This window comes from Scylla paramamosain, chromosome 39 (assembly GCF_035594125.1).
Source record: "Scylla paramamosain isolate STU-SP2022 chromosome 39, ASM3559412v1, whole genome shotgun sequence".
In the NCBI taxonomy this organism is placed as follows: Eukaryota; Metazoa; Arthropoda; class Malacostraca; order Decapoda; family Portunidae; genus Scylla; species Scylla paramamosain.
The window spans coordinates 5,688,740-5,715,000 of record NC_087189.1 but is presented as its reverse complement, the minus strand read 5'-3'; the positions used below and the strand labels follow the sequence as shown (position 1 = coordinate 5,715,000).

At 38.7% G+C, this 26,261-nt stretch overlaps 1 protein-coding gene across 4 annotated transcripts in view; it reads left to right on the top strand.

Moving 5' to 3' along the window:
- Positions 1 to 26,261, top strand: part of LOC135092112 (ATP-binding cassette sub-family C member 5-like) — a 70,678-nt gene that overhangs the window by 28,218 nt on the left and 16,199 nt on the right. For 3 of the 4 annotated variants that reach the window (XM_063990333.1, XM_063990337.1, XM_063990336.1), the window contains 21 exons: positions 162 to 288; positions 519 to 701; positions 5,158 to 5,305; positions 6,585 to 6,740; positions 8,043 to 8,146; positions 9,264 to 9,411; positions 10,008 to 10,133; positions 11,447 to 11,577; positions 11,819 to 11,990; positions 12,734 to 12,969; positions 13,630 to 13,853; positions 14,471 to 14,648; positions 16,851 to 17,022; positions 19,542 to 19,568; positions 20,637 to 20,740; positions 21,260 to 21,364; positions 22,290 to 22,474; positions 23,174 to 23,301; positions 23,705 to 23,827; positions 24,371 to 24,530; positions 25,151 to 25,337. In XM_063990333.1, coding sequence (XP_063846403.1) covers positions 162 to 288; positions 519 to 701; positions 5,158 to 5,305; positions 6,585 to 6,740; positions 8,043 to 8,146; positions 9,264 to 9,411; positions 10,008 to 10,133; positions 11,447 to 11,577; positions 11,819 to 11,990; positions 12,734 to 12,969; positions 13,630 to 13,853; positions 14,471 to 14,648; positions 16,851 to 17,022; positions 19,542 to 19,568; positions 20,637 to 20,740; positions 21,260 to 21,364; positions 22,290 to 22,474; positions 23,174 to 23,301; positions 23,705 to 23,827; positions 24,371 to 24,530; positions 25,151 to 25,337 — 3,124 coding nt within the window. The remainder of the gene's footprint in view (positions 1 to 161; positions 289 to 518; positions 702 to 5,157; positions 5,306 to 6,584; positions 6,741 to 8,042; positions 8,147 to 9,263; positions 9,412 to 10,007; positions 10,134 to 11,446; positions 11,578 to 11,818; positions 11,991 to 12,733; positions 12,970 to 13,629; positions 13,854 to 14,470; positions 14,649 to 16,850; positions 17,023 to 19,541; positions 19,569 to 20,636; positions 20,741 to 21,259; positions 21,365 to 22,289; positions 22,475 to 23,173; positions 23,302 to 23,704; positions 23,828 to 24,370; positions 24,531 to 25,150; positions 25,338 to 26,261) is intronic. The other variant, XM_063990334.1, reaches the window with a different exon arrangement.

Below are 26,261 nucleotides of genomic sequence, written 5' to 3'. Positions count from 1 at the left end.
ACATCACCTCACCTCACCTTACCTAACCTTATCTGACCTTACCTCACCTTACCTTACCTTACCTCACCTCTCCTCACCTCACCTCTCCTCCACCACGTCACCACACCTCACCTCTCCTCACCTCACCTCACCTAAACTAATCTCACCTCACCTCTGCCCAGGGACAAGAACCTCCTTCCGAGCAACAATGCGGGTCTGTTCAGCTACATCAGCGTCACCTGGCTCACGCGGCTCATGATGAAGGCCTACAAGCGAGGCCTGCAACCCGGGGACCTCTGGCTGCTACAGGTAATATTACAGCCAGGGTGTTGTTGTCACTGTTGCCAATCGTTTTTTTCGTCCTTTAATTATTTCTTTTTATTTATTATAGTACTTCAATATAGCAAATTGGATGATGTAACTGATTTTTTTATTTTTTTCTTTAGAGAGAGAGAGAGAGAGAGAGAGAGAGAGAGAGAAGAGAGAGAGAGAGAGAGAGAGAGAGAGAGAGAGTGCTCACCCCCATGACTTTCTCGCAGTACGAAGACGGGTCTGAACTGAACTCAGCCCGCATGGAGAGACTGTGGGAGGAGGAGAAGGAGTCTGCCAAATTCAAGAGAAAACCTGAGCTGTGGCGCGTGGTATGGCGGGCTATAAGGACGAGGGTGGTGGTCTGCATGTTGATATCCATAGTGCAAAACATTCTGCAGTTTCTCGGCCCGGTAAGTAACAAGGGGAGAGATGCGAGGAAAAAATATTTTGCGTACCGTTTTCTTTTGCCTGGTTCCGTTTTCTTTTTCTTTTGCTTCTTCATCTGATATTACTTTCATTGCCTGTTTATTTATTTTTTTTTTCTTATTTAGTAGTAGTAGTAGTAGTAGTAGTAGTAGTAGTAGTAGTAGTAGTAGTAGTAGTGTAGTAGTATTAGTAGTAGTATTAGTATTAGTAGTTCTTTCTCGCTAGGACTTGAACACCTTCCAAAACGGGGTTTCAAGACACTTATCCTCCAGTTTCTTATGATCCTTTTGACCTTCCTTTTAGGACAGGCATCAGTGCCGTAACCCGTGGCAGGACCCTAAGGCTTCGAGGTTCTTTGAACCCTTCGACATAGCCCCCCACCCCCTTCCCCAGGGAATCACACATTCTCCTTTCATGCAATTTATTACAATAATATTGCAAATGAAGTAATTAATGGAGTAACAAAGAGAATAACTACGACATTTAACACACACACACACACACAAAAAAAAAAAAACTGCATGGGCCCCTGCTTTCGGAGGCCCCTAGGCTTCAGCTTAGTCAGCCATATGGATGATGCGGCACTGACTGGCACCTCAATGGGCCTTTTTTTTTTCGCTCTTTTGCTTGTCCTTGGCCAATGCCCCTCAAGCAATAGAGCGGTAGTGTGAGAAATCGGACCGGTCTTACTTTTTAGGAACAGGTTAAATGTGAGCAAACTTCCAGCGAGAGGGAAATGTACTCGTAGGTGTGGGCAATCAGAGGAGGAAAAACACGGAGACAGTTTGGAAGAATGCCAGGTGCTCCGTCAGACAGGAACCGCCTAAGTCAAGGTCACAGAGGGAATGACAAACGTGCTTCAGCATCCCCATTTTCTGTTTTTATCCTTTTTTCTTTAGTTTTCTTCATTCGCTTTTACGTTTTTCTATCCTTCATGTACTATTTTTCTCTCGCGATGTTCCCTCCCCTCTTTTGTTGTATTTCGTGTATTATTATTTTTCATGTTCTTTATTCTTGTTTTTTTTTTCTCTTACGTTTTATTCATATTTCTTCCCTTTGTGCTTCACTTTTCGTTCCTGCTTTTGCATTCTTGTTTTTTTTTCCTTTTTTTTTTGTTTCCTTTGTGCATTAATTTCTCGTCATTTTTTAGGTTCCACTTCCTCCTCTCTTCCTTTTTTCATGGTTCCTCTTTCTTTACCATCAGTCAGTTGTCAATGCTGGCAAGTAGACCCTAAAGGAGTGGAAAAAAAAAGAGTTTATGGCAGTGGTAGTGGTGATATTATCACGTGCTAAACCTCACATTCATAATACTTGGTTATAAAAAAGAATATGAAAGATTTTCTACATAAGTCCCTGGTGTTTTTTTTTTATTCTTATGACTAAACACAGAAAAATAAAAGTTCATGCTTATATTTTTTGTCTATATGAAATCTATCTATCTTTCTCTCCGTTTTCCGTTTGATTTTCACCTCAGCATTTTTCTGTGCTGCGCTGGCGTTAGATTACTGATGTGTCTCCTTTTTTTTTTTGTTTGTTTCTCTTTATTCTCCTCTGTGGTTCTCAGTGCGCGTGTAACGTAACCATTTTCTTTTCTCCTAAGGATTATTTTTCAAGGACCACAGAGATGATTCATCAGATTCTCACGGCATTTTTTTTTTTTTACTGATGATGTAAAATTCTTGTTAAACTGTCATTAGAATCGTGAAAACATCCCTAAAGACCTGCCATGATTCCCAATAAGGTGATAAAAGTAGTTCAAATAAGACCCCGAGACTTTTAAGAATACAAAGATAACACCCGCCTGGAGATTAGCACCTTCGATAAGCTCCACTCCTTCACTGCTGTAATAAATGTTTCTCGCCCACACTGCGTATTATGACCTTGTTGTTGCGGTACCTTAGATCAAGCAGTCATCTTTCACGTGATGTCTAGTACTGTATAAGGAAAATAAGTAAATAAGCTAATATACAGATAAATAAATAAATAAATAAATAGGTAGATACATACATACATACATACATACATACATATATACATACATACATACATACATACATACATACATACGTATGTACTTACATAATGGACGAGTTTCCAATTCCTTTTTGTTTATGTAATGAACGTTTTTCTTGGGCACTTATCTTATAGAAACACATTATGGTCTGATTGTTTTCACCCTCAGATGCTTTATTTTTCAAGGGAGAAGACGAGTTATCAACAACACTATGCACAAATTTAAACTTTCCGCCTAAAGTTCTCAGTCAAATGAGCCTTTCGATGGAGTAAAGTTGTAAGACTATATTCGTACGTTATTGGTAATGGTGTTCTTGAATAACTTGGGAAAAAAAATAGTGTTTATTTACTTATTTATATATTTGTTTATTCATTTATTTATATTCATATTATATGATGTAAACAAACACCACGGATTTTGTCAACCGTAGCCAGCCGATGTACACAAAAGCCATGTGCTCTTGAAACGTATTAGTAAAACTAAATCTAACGACATTTCATAACGTAACAACATTCAGTTAGACCCAGCGTGGTCAAACTGTTGGTTATTAAGTGGTACTAGTGTTAGTTCAGTACGATCCTTCATCATACAGTAACAGTACAGGAGAGAAGAGAGAGGACTGCTGACACTAGGCGCTGTTTCCCCCAAGACTGGCAGCTTCTTTATTTTTTGAGAAATTTGTAACTGGACCTAATACTAAATAAAAAAAATAAAAAAATGTACATGAAATCAATAACGTATATCATCGCGCTGGGGAGAAAACTCACGTGGATAAGTGTTTATCATTGGACGGTACCAGTGTTGTGTTCAACTTATGAGTTAATTCGTGTTGAAACCTCAACAAATATTAAGTTTCACTGTTGCTCAGTTTGACTGTGTGGCAGCTTGCTGTAGGAACTGAGAGCCCAATCAGTCAAGTAACATTCTGTATTCGATGGAAGTAATGAGTCTGCTTGTTATGTAATTATTACCAATGGCAGCAGTACCTACTCCGCATTTAATATTCAGGAACACAAAAACATCAACTGTTGTGTAAAATCAAGGTCTCTACAGTAGTATTCTGCCTGTGAATTCTTATTGTTATCACAGAGCAAGACAACTTATGAAAAATAAGGAATAAGGTGCGAAAGAGTTGAGTAGGATGGTCCCTCGCCTTTGCCTTCACAATCCTACATCTCTAACTTTTGAGTAGAGAATGTAGCGTGTCACAGATAGCCGTGCAGGACACGACAGGGGTGCTGTGCTGCTGCATATTCCATTTTGCTCTTTTGTGTCTCCACCATATCTAATAAGTGCACCTGTCTCATGACACACAAAAAAAAAAAAACATTGTTCTCAGTGAAGTACTTTGCTCACACTTAACACAGTGGTGTATACCTTTACCGCCTCAAATTGTTCATTCTTGTGATATTAATTTTTATCAAATTATCGCTTCCTCTGCCTCCCATGTTACCTTGAGCCATTATGGTCTACAGGCAATGTCAAGAGGTTTAGTTAGGTTTAGTTAGGTTAGATTTGGTTTAGTTAGGTCAGGTTAGGTTTAGTTAAGCTCCTTTTTTTTCAGTGTCATGCTTGAGGATGAAACTACATTTGTCTAGTAGATTTCTGTGTTTTTTGGATGAATCTCTGCTTGTTTTCATCTCAAATCATTGGTTTATATGTTTGAGGGATGTAGAAAAAAACTATTTGCAGTGAAAACAGTTACTAGATTCATTCAAAACACATCAAAATCTACCAGAAAAATATAGTTTTGTCCAAAAATGTTCACAGTCCGCTTGTGTAAATTTACCATCTCATGTACATACCTTGCCTTAGTTCCTCCTTACCTCCTTTATCATATTTCCACTTTACTGCCTCCTATGCTACACTTCATTGTTATTTCCACTTTACCTTCTTCTCTAAGCAGAAAATATCTTTATCTCAGCCATCTCCTCTAACTGACTGTCTTCAACTTCTCCCTTCACCTCAAGATTGCATCCCTTGTGATCTTTTATTTGCTACTTTCAAAGAACTGCTCTTCTGTTCTTACCAACTTTATGTTTCTGCTCTTCCCATGGCCTCACTGCACAAGGCTGTCTACTTTCTCTCATCCATATTTTGTCCATCTTACCATATGAGTTAACCAATATTCCCAGTCTTTCATCACCTTTAGTGGTAAACTCTTGAACTCTGTCTGATTTTGTTTCTCGTACTGAGGGAAGTTCCAAGACATTTCTATTAACTTTTTATATTCTATTTGGACAGTTCTCCTTTGGGACTGGCATCTTCATTGGGCCTCTTAAAAAAAATACTTGAACTCATCTTTGTCCTTCACCTTCCTCTATTAGATTTTTTATATTTTGTAGATTTTGAAATATATACAATACTATCTGTCATGTGATCCTGTTCTCTGTATGTATTTACTTTTTTTCTCTGGTGTCCCTCAGTCTGTGATGCTGAAGCTGGTCCTGGACTACATCACAGACCCCCAAATTGACAACCTGTATGCTGGCCTCATCATTTTGGCCACATTCATCATCAACATGGGCCGGGGTGCTTTGTTTAATGCCATGTTTGTTGTCGGCACACACACTGGTAAGGATACTAATGTGTGTGTGTCTGTGTGTCTGTGTGTAAATATGCTTGTGTAAGTAATTGCTTTTTTTTTTGTACAACTTATTTTCTTTTGTTTTTCACATTGTGTTTTGTTGCATGTTCTGTGTATGTGTGTGTGTGTGTGTGTGTGTGTGTGTGTGTGTGTGTGTGTGTGTGTGTGTGTGTGTGTGTGTGTGTATTTATTTGTATGTGTGTGTGTGTGTGTGTGTGTGTGTGTGTTTGTGTGTGTGTGTGTGTGTGTGTGTGTGTGTGTGTGTGTGTGTGTGTGTGTGTGTGTGTGTGTGTGTGTGTGTGTGTCTGATTTTTGTGCTTCTAGTTGTGTAAATTTGTATTCTGTTTCCATGTTGTGTTTTATTTTGTGTTAGTTTTGTGTATTATTTTGTTTATATAGTGTGATTCTTTGCAAGTTTGAAGTTGGTTAGTGTCTGTCTGTTTATGTCTCTTTGCCTGTCTATTTATCTATCTGTCTATCTATCTAACTTTCTATCTATCAACCTTCCTATCAGTCTGTCTGTCTTTCTATCTATCTATCTACCTGTCTGTTTATCTATTTATCTATCTATCATGTCTATCTACCTATCTATCTATCTATCTATCTATCTATCTGTCTATCTACCTATCTATCTATCTATCTATCTACCTCTGTTTGTCAATCTATGTAGCAGTGGATATATTCAGAGGCTAACAAGAATTTAGCATCATATTCCAAGCATTCAAGCATCCTAAGTTATTAAAAAAAGATAATAAAAAGAAATCTACCCAGATACCATGCCAACATTCCTGCTTTGGGAAATGAATAAAAAAATAAATAAATAAAATAAGTTGAAGATAAATAAAAAATTAAGAATGAGACGTTATAAAATGCAACAGTAAAGGAAAAAAAAAAAGAAAACATGGCCAGGAATACTTGACATACAAGATGCAGCTGTGATTAAGTGTGAGTTGTGTGCATGCATACTGAAAAGGGTTACTGTCTTTACTCAGCCTTTGCCCACTGCATGCTGAGCTGTTGTTTTTGTTTGTGTGTCTGCGTGTACGCGGCTTTCACACATATGACGTGTTATTGATGTAGGAGAGAGAGAGAGAGAGAGAGAGAATGTTCATATATCAATCCACTAACTAATGACACTGCAATAATAGTACAGATCAAAATTAAAGTCATAAAACAGTAATACCACCCCAACATTCACACAAAAGACTTAGAACATCAATACAAAACTTCACATACTGACACACTAATACCAATTACTACCCACAGCTGCAAGGGTGACAGGGGCAATGCAGGCCGTGATGTACAAGAAAGTGTTACGCTTGAGGACTGGTGGAGAGAGGCTGTCAGCGCAGATCATTAATTTCAGCAACAATGACATGGAGAGGCTGTTTGAGGCGTGCATCTCCTGTGTCTTCATTACTGGTGTGTTTGGGAATTAGAGGCTTAGGGGACTGACAAGGGAGGGGATGGGGAAGGGGTGAGGTTTGTAAGGGAGGAAAAGAGGGTGTGTAGGACTTAGTAAGGGAGGAAAAGAGAATGTATCTAGCTTGGTAAAGGAGGAAAAAGAGTATGTGTTGGGATTAGTAAGGAAAAGAGAATGGATTAAGGTTAGTGAGGAAGGAAAAGAGGATAGATTAAGGTTAGTAAGGGAGAAAATATGCATTTGGAGTTAGTAAGGGAGGAAAAGAGGGTATGTGTTGGAGTTAGTAAGGGAGGAAAAGAAGATGTATCTGGCTTAGTAGGATAGGAGGAGGAAGAGGAGTGGAGTTTACATTAGAGGAAAAGAGGATGCGTTGGGCTTATTAAGGGAGGAAAAAAAAATATGAATTGGGGTTAGTAAGGGAAGAAAAAATGTATGGATTAAAGTTAGTAAGGGAGGGAAAGAAGATGGACTGAGGTTAGTAAAAGGGGAAAGAGGATGGATTGTAGTTAATAAGAGAGGAAGAGAAGATATGTTGGGATTAGAAAGTGTGGAAAAAAGTATGGATTAAGGTTAGTAAAGGAGGAAAAAAATAAATGGATCTGGCTTAGAAAGAAGCAGCATTGTGGTTTACTTATAAGAAGCAGATGTGTTGGGATTACAAAGGAAAGAAAAAGTGTGGATTAAGATTAATAAGGGAGGAAAGAAGGATGCATTGGGCTCAGAAGCAGAGAAAGAGGAAGAATGGGGCTTACTTACTGGAAAAAGAGGAGAGGTGTAGCTTTGTAAGTAAGGAAAGGAAGAGGCATTAGACTGAGTGAAGGCAGAGGAAGAGGGTGAATTAGGCTTAGAAGATGAGTTAGGCTTAGTTAGGAGGTAATGGGTTGGGCTTAGTTTGGGGAAGAGGAGAGACAGGCTTACATTAAGGAATTTAAAGAGAATGGGCTTTATACTTTCCCTTTGATTTGCTTTAATATTATTTTCTTTCATCATTTTATTTTTTTGTGTGTTTAGTAGATTTTGAAATACTATATCCAGTGCTTTCTGTTGTGTGATTTTATTATTTTTTTACTTTTGTTTTTATTTTTATCTTTATTTATTTATTTATCTTTATTTTATTACCCTAATTGATATCTGTGTGTTATGTAAGCTGAAACACTATGCTGTACTTTTCCTTCACCATCATCATCACATTAGTTAATATTAATTTCCTCCACAGTTTTATACTACATGTAACTTTTTGCACACATAAGAGTGAGTCATAATTTCATCCATGTATTTACTCCATCAATCATAATTTCTAGCAATGCCTGTCCTCTTCACTCTGAGCGTCATCTACTGCATCTACATCTTGGGTCCGTGGTCGTTGCTGGGCCAGGGCGTCTACATCCTCTTCTACCCCATCATGGTATGTTTGGAAGATGACTTGCTACTTTTGAGTCTTGTCACACTGCTGGTTTACTGAAGAGTGTCTTAGTATTTGTGTATGCTCTTTTTGTTTTGTCATTAACCTCATCCACTTACCAATTCTGTCCACCTCTCTAGTGCAAAAGTTAACTTGTGCTCATCAATCATTCATCCCTTTTTCTGGTTAATTCTGGAACTCCCTGCCTGCTTCTGTATATTCTTTCCTGTGACATGAACTTTTCAAGAGGGAGGTTTCAAAACACTCATCTGCCAATTTTGGATGATTCTTTTTACCTTTGTTTAGGGACTGGCACCTCAGTAGGCCTTTTTTCATTCTTTTTGTTGCCCTAGGCCAGTGCCCCTCTTACATAAAAAGATATAAAGTGCTTGATTTTAGATTTTATTTTTAACATGAAATTTTGTGTTCATTTCTCTCTTTTATTTTTTCATTTGTCGTCCATGGAAGAGGGTACAAAAAGGTACAAAAAGAGAAAGTCTGCTAATTTCTCACTCTGCAAATGTTGAACATAGAATAGAATCCAGTGTTATTTTTTCATCGTGTCTTCAAAGTTTCTTCTGTTGTACTTATGATGTGTAGCTTCATGTGACTCTGTTGTTGTGATGTCTTCATTCATATCAGTCAGTTAGTCAATCAGTTAGCCATTCATCTGTTCACTATTACTCACTTTGACTTTCATATTCACTTACACATTCAGTCATTCATTCATTTCCTAATTACTCATACTTATTCACTAAATCACCCACCCACTTATTCACTTGCCTGTTCCCTCCCTCCCTCCCTTCCTCCCTCCCTCAGAAAGGCTAGTCACATTTCTTCCTCATTATTATTCACTGCTAATATTTATAATTTTTGCTAGTGCCTCTAGATAAATGTTCAAATGTTTACTCACTCCCTCCCTCACTCACTCCACTCACTTCCTCACTCACTCTCTCTTTTCTCTCTCTCTTTTCTCTCTCTCTCTCTCTCTCTCTCTCTCTCTCTCTCTCTCTCTCTCTCTCTCTCTCTCTCTCTCTCTCTCTCTCTCTCTCTCTCTCTCTCTCTCTCTCTCTCTCTCTCTCTCTCTCTCTCTCTCTCTCTCTCTCTCTCTCTCCCACAGGCACTCATTGCCAAGGCCCAGAGCAGCATCCGGGTGGAGACAGTCAAGGTGACAGACAAACGTGTGGCCCTCATGAGTGAGATTCTCAACAGCATGCGACTCATCAAAATGTACTCATGGGAAGACTCATTCGCCAAGAAGATATCAGGTGAGTCTTGTCCGTCAGTAATGTGTGGAGACCTGGAAATATAGAGGATATACCAGAATCAAAGTTTATAATGCACTGAAGAAAGAAAATAAAAGGGTGAGGTGTACACATTTAAGGTTTGTAATACATGGAAGTGTGAAAGTACAAAGGATGAGGTGTACCAGAATTAAAGTTTGTGATGTATGGGGATGTAGAAATATAGAGGGTGTACCAGAGTCAGTCAGCACAGTAACTCAGACAGTAGTGTGCCTTACTGCAACACAAGATGTCCCAGGTTCAGATCCTGATTACAGTTGGAATATTTTTGGGACGATGCCTGCTCCTAGGTTCACCCAGCCTTGAGGTGAGTACCAAGCAGCAATGACTGGGAATGTAAGTGTGGCAGAAAAAGAAACTGGCTACCGTACTCCATGTGCCAAGGTCCAGGAAACATGATGCTGCCAGACCTATGGCAATGTTCATGATTGTTTACAGCACACCTTTATGCTTTTACCAGAGTCAAAGCTTGTAGTGCATGGAAGAGTGAAACTATAGATGGTGAAATGTACATAGTTAAAGTTCATAATGCATGAAATAAATAGAGGATGTGCTTGCAGGTATCCGGCGTGAGGAGCTGAAGAAGCACCGCATCGGGGCGTTGCTGCAGGCGGTGAGCTCCACAGTCACCCCCAGCATCAGCATCCTGGCCACCATTGTCACCTTCATGGGCTACACACTCTCTGGTGAGCCACTTGGTCACAGTTGGAAGTCAAGTAACCTGCACTCATCCATTGTACTTCATGTTTTTCTTCCCGTGGCCTCACTGCACAAGACTTTCTACTTTCTCTCACCGTATTCTGTCCATCTCTCTAATGCAGGAGTTCACCAGTATTCACAATCTGTCATCCCCTTCACTGGGTAAAAGTCTGGAACTCCCTGCCTGCTTCTTGATTTCCCACTTCCTATGACTTAGATTCTTTCAAGAGGGAGGTCTTCAGACACTTCTCTAGATTTGGGTGATACTTTTGGCTTTTCTTCTGGGGACTGGTATTTCAGTGGGCTTTTTATATATATATATATATATATATATATATATATATATATATATATATATATATATATATATATATATATATATATATATATATATATATATATATATATAAACTTTGTTACCATTAGCTGATGTCCCTCTTACATTGAAAAAAAAATGAGAGCCTCTTATCTGATGCAGATCCATCAGTTGTCATGTTTTGTAAGGAGAATGTTTGGAGCTGAGAGAACCTGAGCTAAGAGAAAATGTTTATGACAGTGGAAAGGAGTGTAGCAGATCAACAAACTTTTACCATCACACTGCATGTGTTTACTCAGCTTTAATCTCAGAGCTGCACTCTGTATCTTAGACTTGCTCAACATATTCTCCACAAATCTAATACCTGTATGTAAGTGTTAGCTAAGACTTTGCACCCATATGTAGCAATTCATTTTTCATGAGGTGCTTTGAAGGAAACTGCCAGTTGTGAGCCACAAGAGCATAGCCAGGGAATACAAGAGGCAGTGCATGGCAGGCTTGGTGACAGGTTCTTGAGCTGTGCCTGTCTTCATCATAAGCTACACATTTCTTTGAGCAGCACACTTTCTGGTATTTTGTTATAACATAAGAGCATAAGAAAGTAAGACAAGTTGTAGGAGGCCATCAGGCCTACACAAGGCATTCCATGTGTGAAATATACATACAAAGCTACCTAATGACTCAGCATTAACAGCCTCATTACTGAGTTCATTCCATTCATTTACCTTTATATTTAAGAACCAATTCCTTTCTGTCTCTTTAAATCTAACTTTTCAAGCTTGAATGCAGAACTTCTTGTACTATCTTGATTACTGATCCTGAGAATTTTGCTTATGTCACCCTTGTTATACCCCTAAAGGCACTTTACATAGTATATACTGAAGATATCTGGATTTTAGAACTCAGGATAAAGAATTCTGAAGTTGATTTACTAAATCTACTAATAAATAAGTGCATGTTTACTGATGCCTTTACTTCTTGCAGGCTCTCCACTCAATTCAGCTGAAGCCTTTACCATATTCTCAGTGTTCAATGCAATGCAGTTCACAGTTGGTGTTCTCCCCTTCACTGTGAGATCCATTGCTGAAGCCAAGATTTCCCTCACCAGGATACAGGTGAGCTCAGACCTTACCTGGGCACTGGGAAAAAGTGGAAAAAATAAAGAAAACCATGCACAGTTGCACATCCATCTTTCTTACCTTAGTACTCAGAGAACAAGGAACAACAAAAAACAGTGAAATAGCAGCACAAAAATGTAACCTTTCATCATTATTATCATCACCTTCACTGTAATTTTGCTTAACGTTCTATTTCCCATAACATTTACCAGTAGCTAATCCAAGGTCATGTCTCTAGAAACTGCTGGAGTTGCCAGAGCACCAGAAGCAGGTAGGGGGGCTCCTCAACAATAACCTGGCCCTGCAGATCAAGAGTGGGGACTTTGCATGGGAGGTGCTAAACATTGACTTTAAGCAGAAGAAATCAGGTGGTGCCTCAGACTCCCCAGCAGCCAATAAGCTGAAGAATGGTTGGTAGAGTGGAGTTGTGGTTTTTAATAATGATTTTTCTTTGTTATTGTTCAAATGCTTATCTTTGTTTGTTAGAATATGAGATTGTATTGAGTGCAAGTAAGTAATTGGATCAGGAATGGTTAGTTGGTTTGAAGAGTGAATGTGATTTTCATGACTGTATTGTTTTATTGTTGAGATGCCTACTTTTAGTAAGCATCATTAGTTCATAATTTGCTTTAGAAAGGGAATGAGTATATAAACCTTATAATGGACAAAACTTTTTATAATATCACATGTTTTTCCTTTGGTTTTATGTATTGAGGCAATGAACTGATAATAGTAATAATAATAATACCTATTTTTATTATCTTGTAGTAATAGTAGTAGCTCTTCTGTGAATTGCAGTAGAGATCTCATCATTTATAAGTGTATTTATATGCATAATGATGCCAGTGGTAATATGATTAAGAACATAAGAAAATAAGGGAAGCTGCAAGAAGCCATCAGGCCTACACATGGCAGTCCCTTTGTGAAATGTGCCTACCTATTTCCACTTATCATTCTCATCCATAAATCTGTCAAATGTTCTTTTAATGCTCCCTAATGACTCAGCACCAATAACCTGATTACTGAGTTCATTCCATTCATCTACCACTCAGTTTGAGACCCAATTCCTTCTTATCCCTTTTTTAAATCTCTTTCAAGTTTGAACCCAATTAAGGAAGAGAACACTGAGGGTAACCAGCATTCTGTGTCTCAGGGGATGCCAAGAGGGATGGAGCAGTGCAGGGGGAAGGCAAACATACAAACGGACACGCCAATGGAAGCAGCAGCCCCATAAAGTCCAGCCAAGAGGATGCCGTCACCACCAACATGATTAAGAGTGTGGACACCCTCTTTGACATCAACCTGTCCATCGAGAAGGGCAAGCTGATTGGTGTGTGTGGCAGCATTGGTGCCGGGAAGAGCTCCTTGATCTCAGCCATTTGTGGAGATGTAAGGCCCTGTAGCATTCTGATAGTATCATCATTATTATTGCTTCTCATGCCTTTATATTCCTGTTATTGGGTCTCCAGTAAGGGCTTGTGGTACTCATCATTATTATCATATCTTTTAATGCCCTTATTTTCCTGTTATTGGGTCCTACTTTTGCAATTATAGATGATCACGTCTTTGATGTTTCTTTTCCATTTCTCCCTTCCTATATCTTCCTCAGGTTTTCTTTTGTCTTCATTATAATTTCATTTAATACTCTTATTTTCCTGTTATGTGGGCTCTTCCATTTTTTTGTAGTCATAGATGTCTTCTTTGATGTTCCTCTTTTTCATTTCTTCCTCTGCATATCTTCTTGTCTTCTTTAGTTTTCATTGTCATATCCATATTTACCTGTTATTTGATTTCTCTCATTTTTGCAGTTGCAGAGTGTCTCTTCTGTGATATTTACCCCTTTTTATTTCCTCTCCTACATATCTTCTCCAGGTCTTCTTTGGTCTCCACATTGATCTTCCATTTACCTTTCACATACCCCTCCAACCTCTTTTGCATACATGTCTACTCCTCTCTCTGAAAAACAAAAGCACACCTTACCCACACCCACAACCTTCACTCAACCTCACATGGCCTCACACAAACCATCCCCCTTCCCCCTTATTGCAGATGAAAGTGCAGAATGGGAGTGTGCAAGTGAATGGCCATCTTGCCCTAGTGACCCAGCAGGCATGGATCTACAATGACACCTTTAGGGAGAATGTCTTGATAGGGCAGCAGTATGACGAAGAGAAGTACAAGGAGGTGCTACGGGTCTGCTCCCTCGAGTCAGACATTGAGCTGCTGGCGTCTGGCGAGTCAACAGAGATTGGAGAGCGAGGAACAAACCTGAGGTACTGAGAGGTGGAGGTTAGGATGGAAGGAGGGTGAGAGAGGGGGATATTGAGAGACAGAGAGGTAGAGAGAATGTTTAGGAGGGTGAGAAAGGGATATACAGCGGAAGAGAGGAGGAGAGAGAGAGAGTTGTGAAATTGATGTGATGTGATGTGATCCCACTGATAGATGAAAGGAAAACTTAAACAGATAAAGAAAGAGGAGAGCAATCAAGATAAGCACTATGGTGAAATTAACCTGATAAGCCAAATTTATATTCTACTTCTTGGTAAAACAGTAACCCAAACAGCCTCCATCACATTTTTATTTTTATCCACCAGTTGATGAAGGAAAGCTTAACCTAACCAAACCTAACCTAACTTAGCCTAATTTAACCTAACCTAACCTGATAAGCCAAATTTTTATCCTCCCACTTGATAAAAAGATAACCCAAACTTAACCAAACCAAAACCCAAACCAAAACCAAACCTAACCGAACATAACCAAACCAGATAATCCAAATTTTTAGTCTACCTGTCAGTAATAAAACCAAATCCACCTCCATTGCTTACATTTTTTTATCAGCCAGTTGAGCTTAAACCTAACCTAACCTATCCCAACTCCATCTGATGTGCAGTGGTGGACAGAAGCAGAGGGTGAACCTGGGCCGAGCCGTGTACTGCAACAGAGACATTTACCTCCTGGACGATCCCCTGAGTGCTGTGGACGCCAAGGTGGCCCGGCACATCTTCAACCAGTGCATCAGAGGACACCTGGCAGAGAAAACTGTTATCCTTGTCACCCACGCACCTCATGTATGTGTTGTGTGTCACTGTGTGTGTGTGTGTGTGTGTGTGTGTGTGTGTGTGTGTGTGTGTGTGTGTGTGTGTGTGTGTGTGTGTGCATGCGTGCGTGTACGTGTGTGTGTGTTTGTGTGTGTTTACTTAGTTGTATTTACCTAGTTGTAACTTACAGAGCTTGAGCTACACTCGTGTGGTCTTGTCTCCATATCCACAATTATCCAGTTTTTCCTTGAAGTTGTGCACACTTGTTGCCGATACTACCTCCTCACTTAGCTTGCTCTGAACTTGTATATTTTTTGTGGGTAAACTATATACCTTTATGTTACTCAAGCATCTTCCCTTTCTTAGTTTTTTGCTGTGTCCTCATATGTAACCAATATTTCCTACTTCTCTTAGCAGTAGTTTTTCATTATTTATTTCTTCCATTTTATTCCACAATTTATAAATCAGTATTAAGTTTCTCTTCTTTGTTCCAATGTTGGTAGGTTCATTTCCTTTAACCTGTCTTCATATGTTAATTCTTCCATTTCTGGAGCGATCTTTGTTGCCATCCTTTGTATCCGTTCTAGTTTTTTTCATATGTTTCTTCTTGTGGGGAGACCACACTGATTCAGCATATTCCAGCTTTGGTCTAATCATAGTGATAATTATTGTTCTTATCATATCTTTATCCATGTAGTGGAATGCTGTTTCACTATTTCTCACCATTTTATATGTATTTCTGAATATCTTTTCTACATGCTTCTCCGACTATTGACTGTCCTGTATTGTCACTCCCAGATCTTTCTCTTCTTATACTTTTATTATTTCTTCCTTTCCCATTTTATATGTCCATTTTGGTCTCTTGTCACTTTTTCAGATTTCCGTTATGTAACATTTTTTCACATTAAATTCTATCTCCCATTTCTTACTCCAACCCCAGATTTTATTCAAATCCCCTTGAAGAATTTCACAGTCTTTGATGTTGCTTATGTCTTTGTAACTTTGCATCATCCGCAAACAAGCTCATGTAACTCTTTACTCCTTCAGGCATATAATTTATGTAGATCAGGAAAAGTATTGGTGCCACCACTGATTCTTGTGGTACTCCACTATCTACTTTTTTCCATTTTGATTTTATATCTTTTACTCTCATTCTCATTTCTCTTCCCTTTAAGTAACTTTCCATCCATTTTTTTATTTTTATCTATTTATTATCTAACTTCCATAATAGCCTGTTGTGTGGAACTTTGTCAAAAGCTTTTTTTTATATCTAAATACACACAGTCTACCCATCCATCCATCTCCTGTGTTATATCAGCCACTCGAATAGAAGCTCATCGAATTGGTTACACACAACCATGTATGTCTAAAGCCATACTGTTTTTCTGTTATTATATCATGTTTTTTTTGTAGAAATTCTGTCCACTGCTTTTTTATCACTTTTTCACAGATCTTACATATTATGCTGGTCATTGATACTAGTCTATAGTTTAGTGGTTCTTCATTCTTTCCACTTTTATAAATTGGCACTATGTCTGCTCTCTTCCATTCCATTCCAGCTGATATTGAGCACTTAATTATGTCATATACTGGTTCAATTAATTGTTTCCTACGCATTTTACAATGAAACCTGATACTCCATCTGGTCCTGTTGCTTTTCTCTCTTCCAGTTCCTGCATCATTTTATAAACTTCTTTAATTACTATAATTTCCCACATTTACTTTTCTTTCTTCTCATCTTTTGATTCTTTAAATTCTGATTCTTGTGTGAAAACTTGGCACTTTTTGTTTAGCAATTCACTTATGTCTTGAGTCTTCACATGTTTCATTTCACTACTTCAGTCTTTCTAGTTTTTCTTTTAGTTTAATTTTTTTCATTTATAGAATAGTTTTGGTTCATCCTTACAGTTTTCATATATATCCTTTTCATATCCTTTCTCTTCCTCTCTCTCCTTATTTTGATATATTGATTTCTTGCTATCATAAAGTCTTCTTTATTTTTTTTGGTTTTGATTTCTTTTCATTCTTATCCATACTTTGTCTCTTTTTTTCCTTGCTCTTGTACATCTTGCATTGGACCACACCTGTTTTCCTTTTCTTTAGGTTTATGTGATCAGACTTCACTTCTGTCTCATGTATTTTCGTGTGTGTGTGTGTGTGTGTGTAAGGCCTGAGCTGCACTCCTGTGGTCCTGTTTCTATATCTATATATAATCATCATCCCCAATTTCAGTTTCTGGAGAAGTGTGATGAGATCGTGGTGATGCAGGAAGGGAAGATCGTGGAGAAGGGAACACATGCAGAGCTGCTGGAACGCAAGGGTGAATACTTTGACATGGTGGGCCGGGAGGCAGCCAACAACAGTGAGGAGCACCATCATGAGGAGGAAGAGGCAAAGGAGGCTGGTGTGTATTGAACAGGACTGAGTTCTGGTCATTTTGTCCTGCATTTTCATACTTTATATGTGTTTGCTATGCACACATAGTTGTCAAAGGAAATTGGTGTCTAAATGGTTGTATGGATTTATCTGTGTGTGTGTGTGTGTGTGTTTTCTCACTTAATTTTTCTCACATTGTTGCATTTTGGCTGGATCAAGTTAAACTTGTTTTGTTCTATCCTTTCATACTTGGGTGTGTGTGTGTGTGTGTGTGTGTGTGTTCACCTACAGTTACCTGCTGGCCTTGTATCACAGCCGTTCTCTGACAGAAAAGGGTTTAGAGTTCACAGTTGCTGATCTTTGGGTAGGACTGAGACCACTCACACACCACACACTAGGACAGTGAGATCACAGATCCTCAGCTTATATCCTGCGCCTACTTGCTGCCAGTGAACAGCAGCCACACATTAAAAGGCTCTCCCGTCTGCCTTGCCATTCTCGGGACTCAAACCCCAGACCTCAGTTTTAAGCTGACCATGCTGACCTGTACATAGCTGTGTGTGTTTATTTAGCTTGTAGCGTATGAGAGGTGACCCATGCTCTTGCTCTCTCGTCTCTATATCTCTCATTATCTAATTTACCCTTGCAGTCATGTATAGTGTTTGTGTGAACCACTTCTTTTTTTTTTCATTCCATTCCATATTTCTGTTACTCTATGTAAAAACTTTTCTTTTTATATCTCTTCTATAGTTGTCCCTTTTTATATTTCTTACTTGTCCTCTTGTGTCCCTTCATTCCTGTACTATTTGGTATTCTGTTGAGCACTTCCATGCCCTTCATCACTGTAAATCACAATCAGTTCATCTCTTTCTCTTCCTTGTTCTAGTGTTATCAAATTTAATTTTGATAGCCTCTCCTTAGTCTCATGTCTAGAACTTGCCAGTAAAACTACTTCTGTGCCTCTGTTCTTTCCTTATTTCATTCCATAACACTCGCTATTTCCTTTTCTCCCAAGTTTAGGTTTTTCTTTAACCACACACCTTTATACTTGTTACTCTGTGAGAGCTTCCATGCTCCGGCCATTGCTTCATCTGCTCCCACTTGAGATTTGAACCTCACTTTCAGGGGTCCTTGTCCTCCTTAGTATATTATTATTTTTTTTTAATTATTTATTTTTCTTCAAATTGCTTTATTTTGTACCACATTCACTATTTCTGCTGCCTTTGTTTTTTCCTTTTTCTCTGTCTTATTCCTTGCAGAATTTTTCTTTTCCTTTAACCTGAATGTGATGACACACACCTTTTTTTTCCATAGTATACCTGATCAGCCCATCCTTTTCTTTAAGGTAATTAAAGAAAAGGAGGGACTGGTCAGAAAATAAATATGTGTGTGTGTGTATTTACCTAGTTGTATTGTACAGGGCACAAACCAAAGCTCATTTTGTCCTGTCTCCATAGCCATATTTATCCAGTTTCTCTTTAAACATGTGTACACTCTTTGCCACAACCACTCTTCCTTCAAATAATTCCATATTTCAGTAGTTCTGTACAGGAAGCTGTATTTCTTGATGTCACTCAAACATCCACTCTTCTTTATTTTCTTCCCGTGCCCCCTTGTCTGTCTCCCTCCCTCTTCTGTTTGTGGGACCAAGTCATTTCTTTCTATTTTTTCTATATTGTTTACTAGTTTGTACATTTTTATCAGGTCTCCTCTTTCTCTTCTCTCTTGTAGTGTTGGTAAACCCATCTATTCAAGTTTTTCTTCATAGCTTAAAGTCTTTCAATTTTGGTACCATCTTTGTTGCTATCCTCTATTTTTTACAGTTTTCATATATCTTTTTTCTGTGTGTGTGTGTGTGTGTGTGTGTGTGTGTTATAGCATGATGATCTTTCTTGACATTAGTACTCTCTCTATGAACATCATTTCTTTAAGTGTTTGGTGACTATTTACTGAGGAAAAGGATTGAGTGCAAGGTGTGTGGACTTCTGACTCACATTGTCAGCTATAGATATAAACAGAATATTGGAATACAGCAATATTATGGCTCTTCATTATACATTTTCTCATGATATTTATATATAATACTTTCTGGCATAGTAAGTGAAGCCATTATGTTTGTAAAGGCAAAACTGTACAAATTTCATGCTTTTTTGGCTTATTTTGGGAAGTTTTTTGTACTGAAGGAAACAAAATGGTACATCCTTAATATTTCTTAGTACTGTAAAGTTTTTTCTTACTGTAGAACATAAAATACCATACACACCAATACTAGCCTGGCATTAAGGTTGTGTTTGAGAGCATCTACAGGTGAGGGATTTACAGAGGCACTGATTGAGTTATGGCCCCATCTAAGCTTCATTACTAATGGTTCCATGGAGTGTTGCCTGGCAAAGCATTGAGAGCAGACTGCACGAGATTACCCTGAGGAAAATATCTACTTGACATTTATTTTTGAGTATGCTGTGACAAAAGCTTCTGTACAAGGTTGAAGTTTGCCTTTTCCATGGCCGAGGTTCTTGTGCACTAACTTTCCATTACTCTTTTTAGATGGAAAGGCAGAAACTGTAAAGAAAAGTAAGTGTGACATGATTCCAGTTGCATCTAAGCTTTGGCATGAGCAGGGCAGACTAACACAGCATAAGCATAGACAAGACCACCTAGCCATGATGCTGCTGCTGCTGATGCTGCTACTACTACTGCTGCTGTTTTTACCACCCTTACAGAGCTTCAACACTAGTTAGGATCACTTACCCCACTGTTGCCCCTTGTGGAATAACACTATCATAATATGTACTTATCGTGGCACTATCATTACTATCTTAGTTTCTGCTTCTTAACATGATCCTGCTGCCATCTCTAGCTTGCCAGATAGCAGTAGATTGGTGAGCTGGGCGTTATAACTTGTTAGTGCAGCAGATTCAGTAACACTCACTCTAGTCTTTACTGTAAGTTTGTCAACAATTATAGCAACTGTGAAATGAAGGTATTATGTCTTCTTCTTCTTCTTCTTCTTCTTCTTCTTCTTCTTCTTCTTCTTCTTCTTCTTCTTCTTCTTCTTCTTCTTCTTCTTCTTCTTCTTCTTCTTCTTTATTTTCACTGATCCTCACTAGTTTTCTTCTTAATGCTCTCTCTCTCTCTCTCTCTCTCTCTCTCTCTCTCTCTCTCTCTCTCTCTCTCTCTCTCTCTCTCTCTCTCTCTCTCTCTCTCTCTCTCTCTCTCTCTCTCTCTCTCTCTCTCTCTCTCTCTCTCTCTCTCTCTCTCTCTCTCTCTCTCTCTCTCTCTCTCTCTCTCTCTCTCTCTCTCTCTCTCTCTCTCTCTCTCTCTCTCTCTCCTTCCCTGTCTTCCATTCATCTAGATCCAGCATTATTTAAAGGACATAATCATCATCACTTGTATTACTTAAAAAACATCTACCTTATTTTTTTAGGGTGACATTGTTTCCTAGTATTGATGCACAGACCCTTTATCCAAGGCACACTCCAGGAAAGCTGATGATTTAGCCAAGATGTAACTTAAGATATCCAAGAGTGGGACTAGCTCTTTAATGGGCCTTTATTTTTTGCCCTTTTTGTTGCCCTTGGCCAGTGCCCCTCTGAAAAGTGTTGTTATTTAGGTGTGTTTAATATCCCTTTTGCATCACAGAAGTGGAGGACAAGGAAGAGGACAAGGACAAGGGAAAACTGATCACTGAGGAGGCAAGAGCTACTGGAAGTGTAAGCGCCAAGGTTTACTACACATTTGTTAAGGTGAGAATCCAGGTCAGGTCAGGTTAGGTATAGGTAAATTAGATGAAGGTTAAGTTTTTGTATGGCATTTTGATTACTGTATGCTATGATTTAAGAGTTTGTGTGTGTGTGTGTGTGTGTGTGTGTGTGTGTGTGTGATATGGAGGGAAGGGGAGAAAGTGAGAGTTTTGATTTGTCCTCTGTGTCATTGATAAAGATTGAAGGAGATTATGAGAATGATGGTGTGTGTGTGTGTGTGTGTGTGTGTGTGTGTGTGTGTGTGTGTGTGTGTGTGTGTGTGTGTGTGTGTGTGTGTGTGAGTGAGTGAAAGACTCAGGTTATATACAGATATATTAGGGAAAGGGTTAAGTTTTTATAGGACATTGTGATTATTGTATGTTTGTGATGTGCAGTAGAATATCTGGTGAAGGGAATTGAAGCGTGTATGGCAGGTTTTGTATGAGTGAATGAAATGTGGAGTTATTGAGGGATGCTGGTGAGAATGCTGCATTGTACACCTCACTCTCTCCTTCGCACCAGGTGAGTGGTGGCTGGTGCATTGCTGGGATCATTTTGTTTGCCATCATCATCTTCACTGTCAGTCGCATGTTCAGTGCAGTGTGGCTGCAGCACTGGCTGGATCAGGTGAGGCATGGTGATGTCTTGTTGTGGGTGTTAAGCTGTAGTGAATTCTGTTCTTTATAGTTTTTTTTGTTTTATTTATTTTTCTTTGTCTTTGTTTATTTCTTTCTTTCATTCTTTATTTTTAGTTTTGTGTAAAATTTGTGCTTCTTAAATTCCAAGTTTTCTAAATATTTTAAGTTAAGATTTAAGCTTTTTTGTTTGTTTTATTTATTTTCATTTTATTTTATTTTATTTTATTTAAGTTTATTTTATTAGTTTTGTACAAATTTTATGCTTGTTAGATTCCAAGATTTCTAAAATTATAAGTTTTAAGATTTAAAGTTTTCAAAAGATATAGAGTTGTTTTAAGATTTTAAAATTGAAACTTTAATGAAATTCTAAGCTTTGTATAATTTAGTTTCATAAAATCCTTATTTTCATAGAAATTCAAGCTTACTGAAATTTAGTTTTTATATGAATTAGATTTTTGCAAAGTATCAAGTTTTGTGATATTTTTAGTAAGTTTTTATTGCAGTTTAAGTTTAGCAAGCATTATAATTTAGATCGAATATAAAGTTTATAAAATTCTAAAGTTCATTAAAAATTTAACTCCTCATCCAAGACCTGATATACATGTACCCTTCCCTTCCTGTCTGCACACTTCCTCTATCATTCTCTTCCCCATAACACCTCACATATATATTCCCTTTCTCTTCCTGTCACTATACTTTTCCTTTCCTCTCCATCCCCATAACACCTAATATTAATATTCTCTTCTTCCCTATATTACATGACATGTATACTTCTTCCTTTCCTATCCCTATATTTCTATCCTCCTCTTCTCCATAATACCTAATAATATATACATACCCTTTTTTCTCTACAATCTCCACACTCCTATCCTCCACCTCCCTGCATTCCACCTCACACCATTCCTTTCACTCAGGGTGACGGAAGGATTGAGGACCGGCAGATGAATGTCACCCTGTACAACCTCACACTGTCTGATGCAGAGCTGAAGGGAAGCATTGTGGAGAACCCATCACTGTGGCTCTACCAGCTGGTCTACTGCCTCAGCTTCCTGCTTCTCCTCCTCACCGGTGTCATCAAGGGCATTGGTGTGACCTTCAGGTGAGTGATGCAAGTGCTTGGATGAAAGGAACTGGTTCAGGTCAGATACAGTGTATTTCCTCTGCATTAAAGAAGTCAGGAAGATGCCTAATACTGTAGTAAGGAAGTCAGGAAGATAAATATTTTAGCATTTGAGATTAGATGCTGAATCTCTTCTCCACAGTAAGAAAGTCAGTAAGATCAGTACTATAAGATTTGAGTGGGAGATATGGTTAAAGGTGAATTTCTTTCTATTAATGAGTGATGTTCTTTGTAAATTATTTGTAAACGGAATATTTACAATTATAAACAACCATAGATTGGTGTTTTTTTCAATTTAATGTATTTTGAAGTCTGCTTTTTTTTTTCAAATATGAGTTCTGCATTTATAGACTCAAAAAATCACACATACATAAATATATACATACATACATACATACATTCTCACATACATACATATATGCATACACATACCAAGACTGTCTCCCGAAAAACATGGGTAGCCAAGACAAGGCACACCACTTTCACATTCACACTCATACCACTCTCAGCCCCTTGACCCTGATGGAGAAGAGAAAGTACTCCTGCCCTCATCCCTTCATAACTTCATCAATTCATAAATCCAATGCTTGTAAAACTGTAAATCAAGAACCACCACAGGGATTATCAGTAAGAGTCAGTAAGTGAAGCGCAGTGACAAGTGAGTGTCTTCCTTCACAGGGTGTTGGCAGGGGCTTCCAAGCTTCACAGCCACATGTTCACCAGCATCCTTCAGTCCCCCATGAGCTTCTTTGACACAACACCAACTGGCAGAATACTCAACAGGTTCTCCAGGGACTTGGATGAGTGTGAGTAAGATATATGAGTGAGATTGTGAGGTAGATAGAAGTGGGATAGAAGTAGGTGTTAGTAAGATAAGTAAGACAGATAAAAGTGAGAGAATTGTAGTTAGGAAGTTAAGTAGGCTAGATAGAAGTGGAATAAAAGTTGTGAGTAAGATAGTAAGATATATGGAAGTGAGATGAACATTCAGTCTTCTTCCTTCTCATCCAGTCTTTCACCCAGTCAGTCATCCATTCATTCACTCTTCTTCCTTACCTGCTAGTCTTTCACCCAGTCAGTCACCCATTCATTCATTTTTTTTTCTTCTCATCCAGTCTTTGACTCATTTATTCATTCATTCATTCATTCATTCAGTCTTCTTCCGCTTCATTGAATCAGTCAATCAGTTCTTCCTGCCTCCCTGCACAGTGGATGTTCGTGTACCATTCTTCCTGGAATTCCTGCTGCAAGGGATGCTGTTTGTGGTCGGCCAAGTCATCCTCGTCTGTTTCATCTACGTCTGGTTTGTCATCCCCCTCATCGTCATTGCCAGTGAGTATTGCCCTCCAGACACCTGAGCCTTATTTCTCTTCTGACTTTCTTCCCAAACACCACCTGAGCCTTACCTCTTCTGACTTGCTTCAGGAACATCCCAGGTACAGATTAGCTCCATGTTACAATACAAACACTTGCTACATAAATTTTTGAGCATACGGATAAATTTATTTTGTGCTCAAACTTATTTTTGAATTTAGAATCTTCATTTTGTGAATTAAGGTCTTAAAAACTTTCCCTATAAAGTATTATCCCTTTATGCTATAATCTCTCACAGCTTAGTTTAGATGTGTATGTTCTAGTGTCCTCAATAGTTATGTAGCCTGGAAAAGACTTAATTAACTTGCTATTCTCCTTTTTTGGTGTGTCCATGCAACAATTTTTACAGTGCTCTGGATGTCAACAATGGATGTTAACAAAACAGTAAAAGATGTAGAATCTATTAAGTGGAAAAATTTGACACCTACACTTTATCTAGATTTAGGAATTGTTGTCTTTATTAGCCACAACAAGAAGCTTTCATTCTACTGCCCTCCACAGTCATATTTGTGATGGTGGACGTTTTCCTGAATGCTGGAGTGCGAGAGTTCAAGCGTCTGGACAACACCCTCAAGTCACCCATCACGCAGCACATCGGCTCATCCATCAGCGGACTATCTATCATCCGCACCTTTGACAAGGAGAAACTCTTCATCACCAGGTGTGAGGCTGACTGAGTGACTGAGTAATTCAAGGCATTGCTAATGTGAGATCCTGAGGCATGATGAGAAACACTGAGAAACTGATTTGAAGGCAGGTTAATAGTAACACTGATTGATATATTGATAGATTTTAAGACACAGCAGCAGCAAAATCTTATTGTATGATGGCAAACAATAAAATATTGATCTGAAGGCAGGCTAATAATAACATGACAACTGATGGAAATGGTGTTATTTCTACCATGCACTTCCCTTTTTGTCATGCATTCCCTTGATGCAGTATAGAAACAGAAAAATTGATCTGAAGGCATGATAAAATATTAGCCGTGAGAGGTGCCCTGGCTGGCGACTCAACCTGAAACATTCACACCACTAGAGCAATGCATGGACTGTTTATAAGTATCTACAAGAAAGAGGAGGATAAAAGAATAGATTTTGCAATTTCTGGCCAGTACAATGTTTGGAGGTGACTGTAAACCAAGAAAAGATGATTCAGGGTGGTTAGTAATGAAGGGGTGAAAGAGTTAAAACATCAGGACCATAATGACTGCCAGGTCCCGTGATGGTTTCAGGACTCTTATACCTCCAGTCATGACCCTTTCTCCTTCCCCTTCCCCAGGATGTACAGGTTCCTAGACAGGCACTCAGCTGCCCTTCTCGTGTTCCGGCTCTCCAATCGCTGGTTTACGTTCCGCATGGATGTGATGGCAATGTTGGTCACTCTGGCTGTCACCATCATCTGTGTCTTCACTAAGGGAATGGTCAGCACTGCCCTAGCTGGCCTGGCGCTCTCCACAGTCAACGGAGTAAGTGTTGAAGGTGACTGGGTTAAGTTAGAATCATTTAGAAGTATTTATCAGGGTGCTTAGTGTAGTAAGGTGGTTCATGAGACTATCCTTTCCTGGGGTAGGCTAGAGTGGTTTAGAAGTATTTGTTAAGTCCTTAGTGTAGTAAGATGGTCTATTAGATTATCCCTTCCTTGATTGTGTTAGAGTGGTTTAAAAGTATTTGTCAGGGTGCTTAGTGTAGTAGGGTGGTCCACGAGACTGCCTCTTTCCACCAGGAACCGACAGGGCTAAGAGTGTGAATGATGTTTATATGAGTGTGTGGTGCTTTGTCTGGGCCACCCCATGCAGGATTGCTGGTCTGTTATACAGATAGCTTGGAGTACACTAGGATAAAGATTTGAAGGATGAAAGCCAAAAGATGCATTTTTATTATTATTGTTATTATTATTATCCACAATGAGGATGTAAGTAATGTGTGATTAAATTTAAGTCTGTATGTATTAGTGTAAGCGTGAGAGATATGGCTGAGGTGGTTTGGTCGTGTCTTGAGGATGGAGGAAGATAATCAGTTAAGCAGTGTTCTCAATCATTCATCCCTTTTTCTGGTAAACTCTGGAACTCCCTGCCTGCTTCTGTATCTCCTCCTTCCTATGACTTGAACTCTTTCAAGAGGGAATTTTTGAGATACTTATCCTCTAATTTTGGATGACATGTGAATTTTTTGAGGGGACTGGCACCTCAGCAAGCCTTTTTTTCTCTTTTTGTTGCCATTGGCCAGTACTCCTCTTATATAGATAAAAATTAAATCTGTGAAAAGAGCATGGAGGAGCCAAGTGAAACAGAGAAGATTTAGAGGAAGACAGAAATTTAGATGGAGTGATGGAATTGAGAGAGACATGAGGCAGTGGGGCTTGGGTGAAGGAAAGGCAGAGAGGGAAAGTA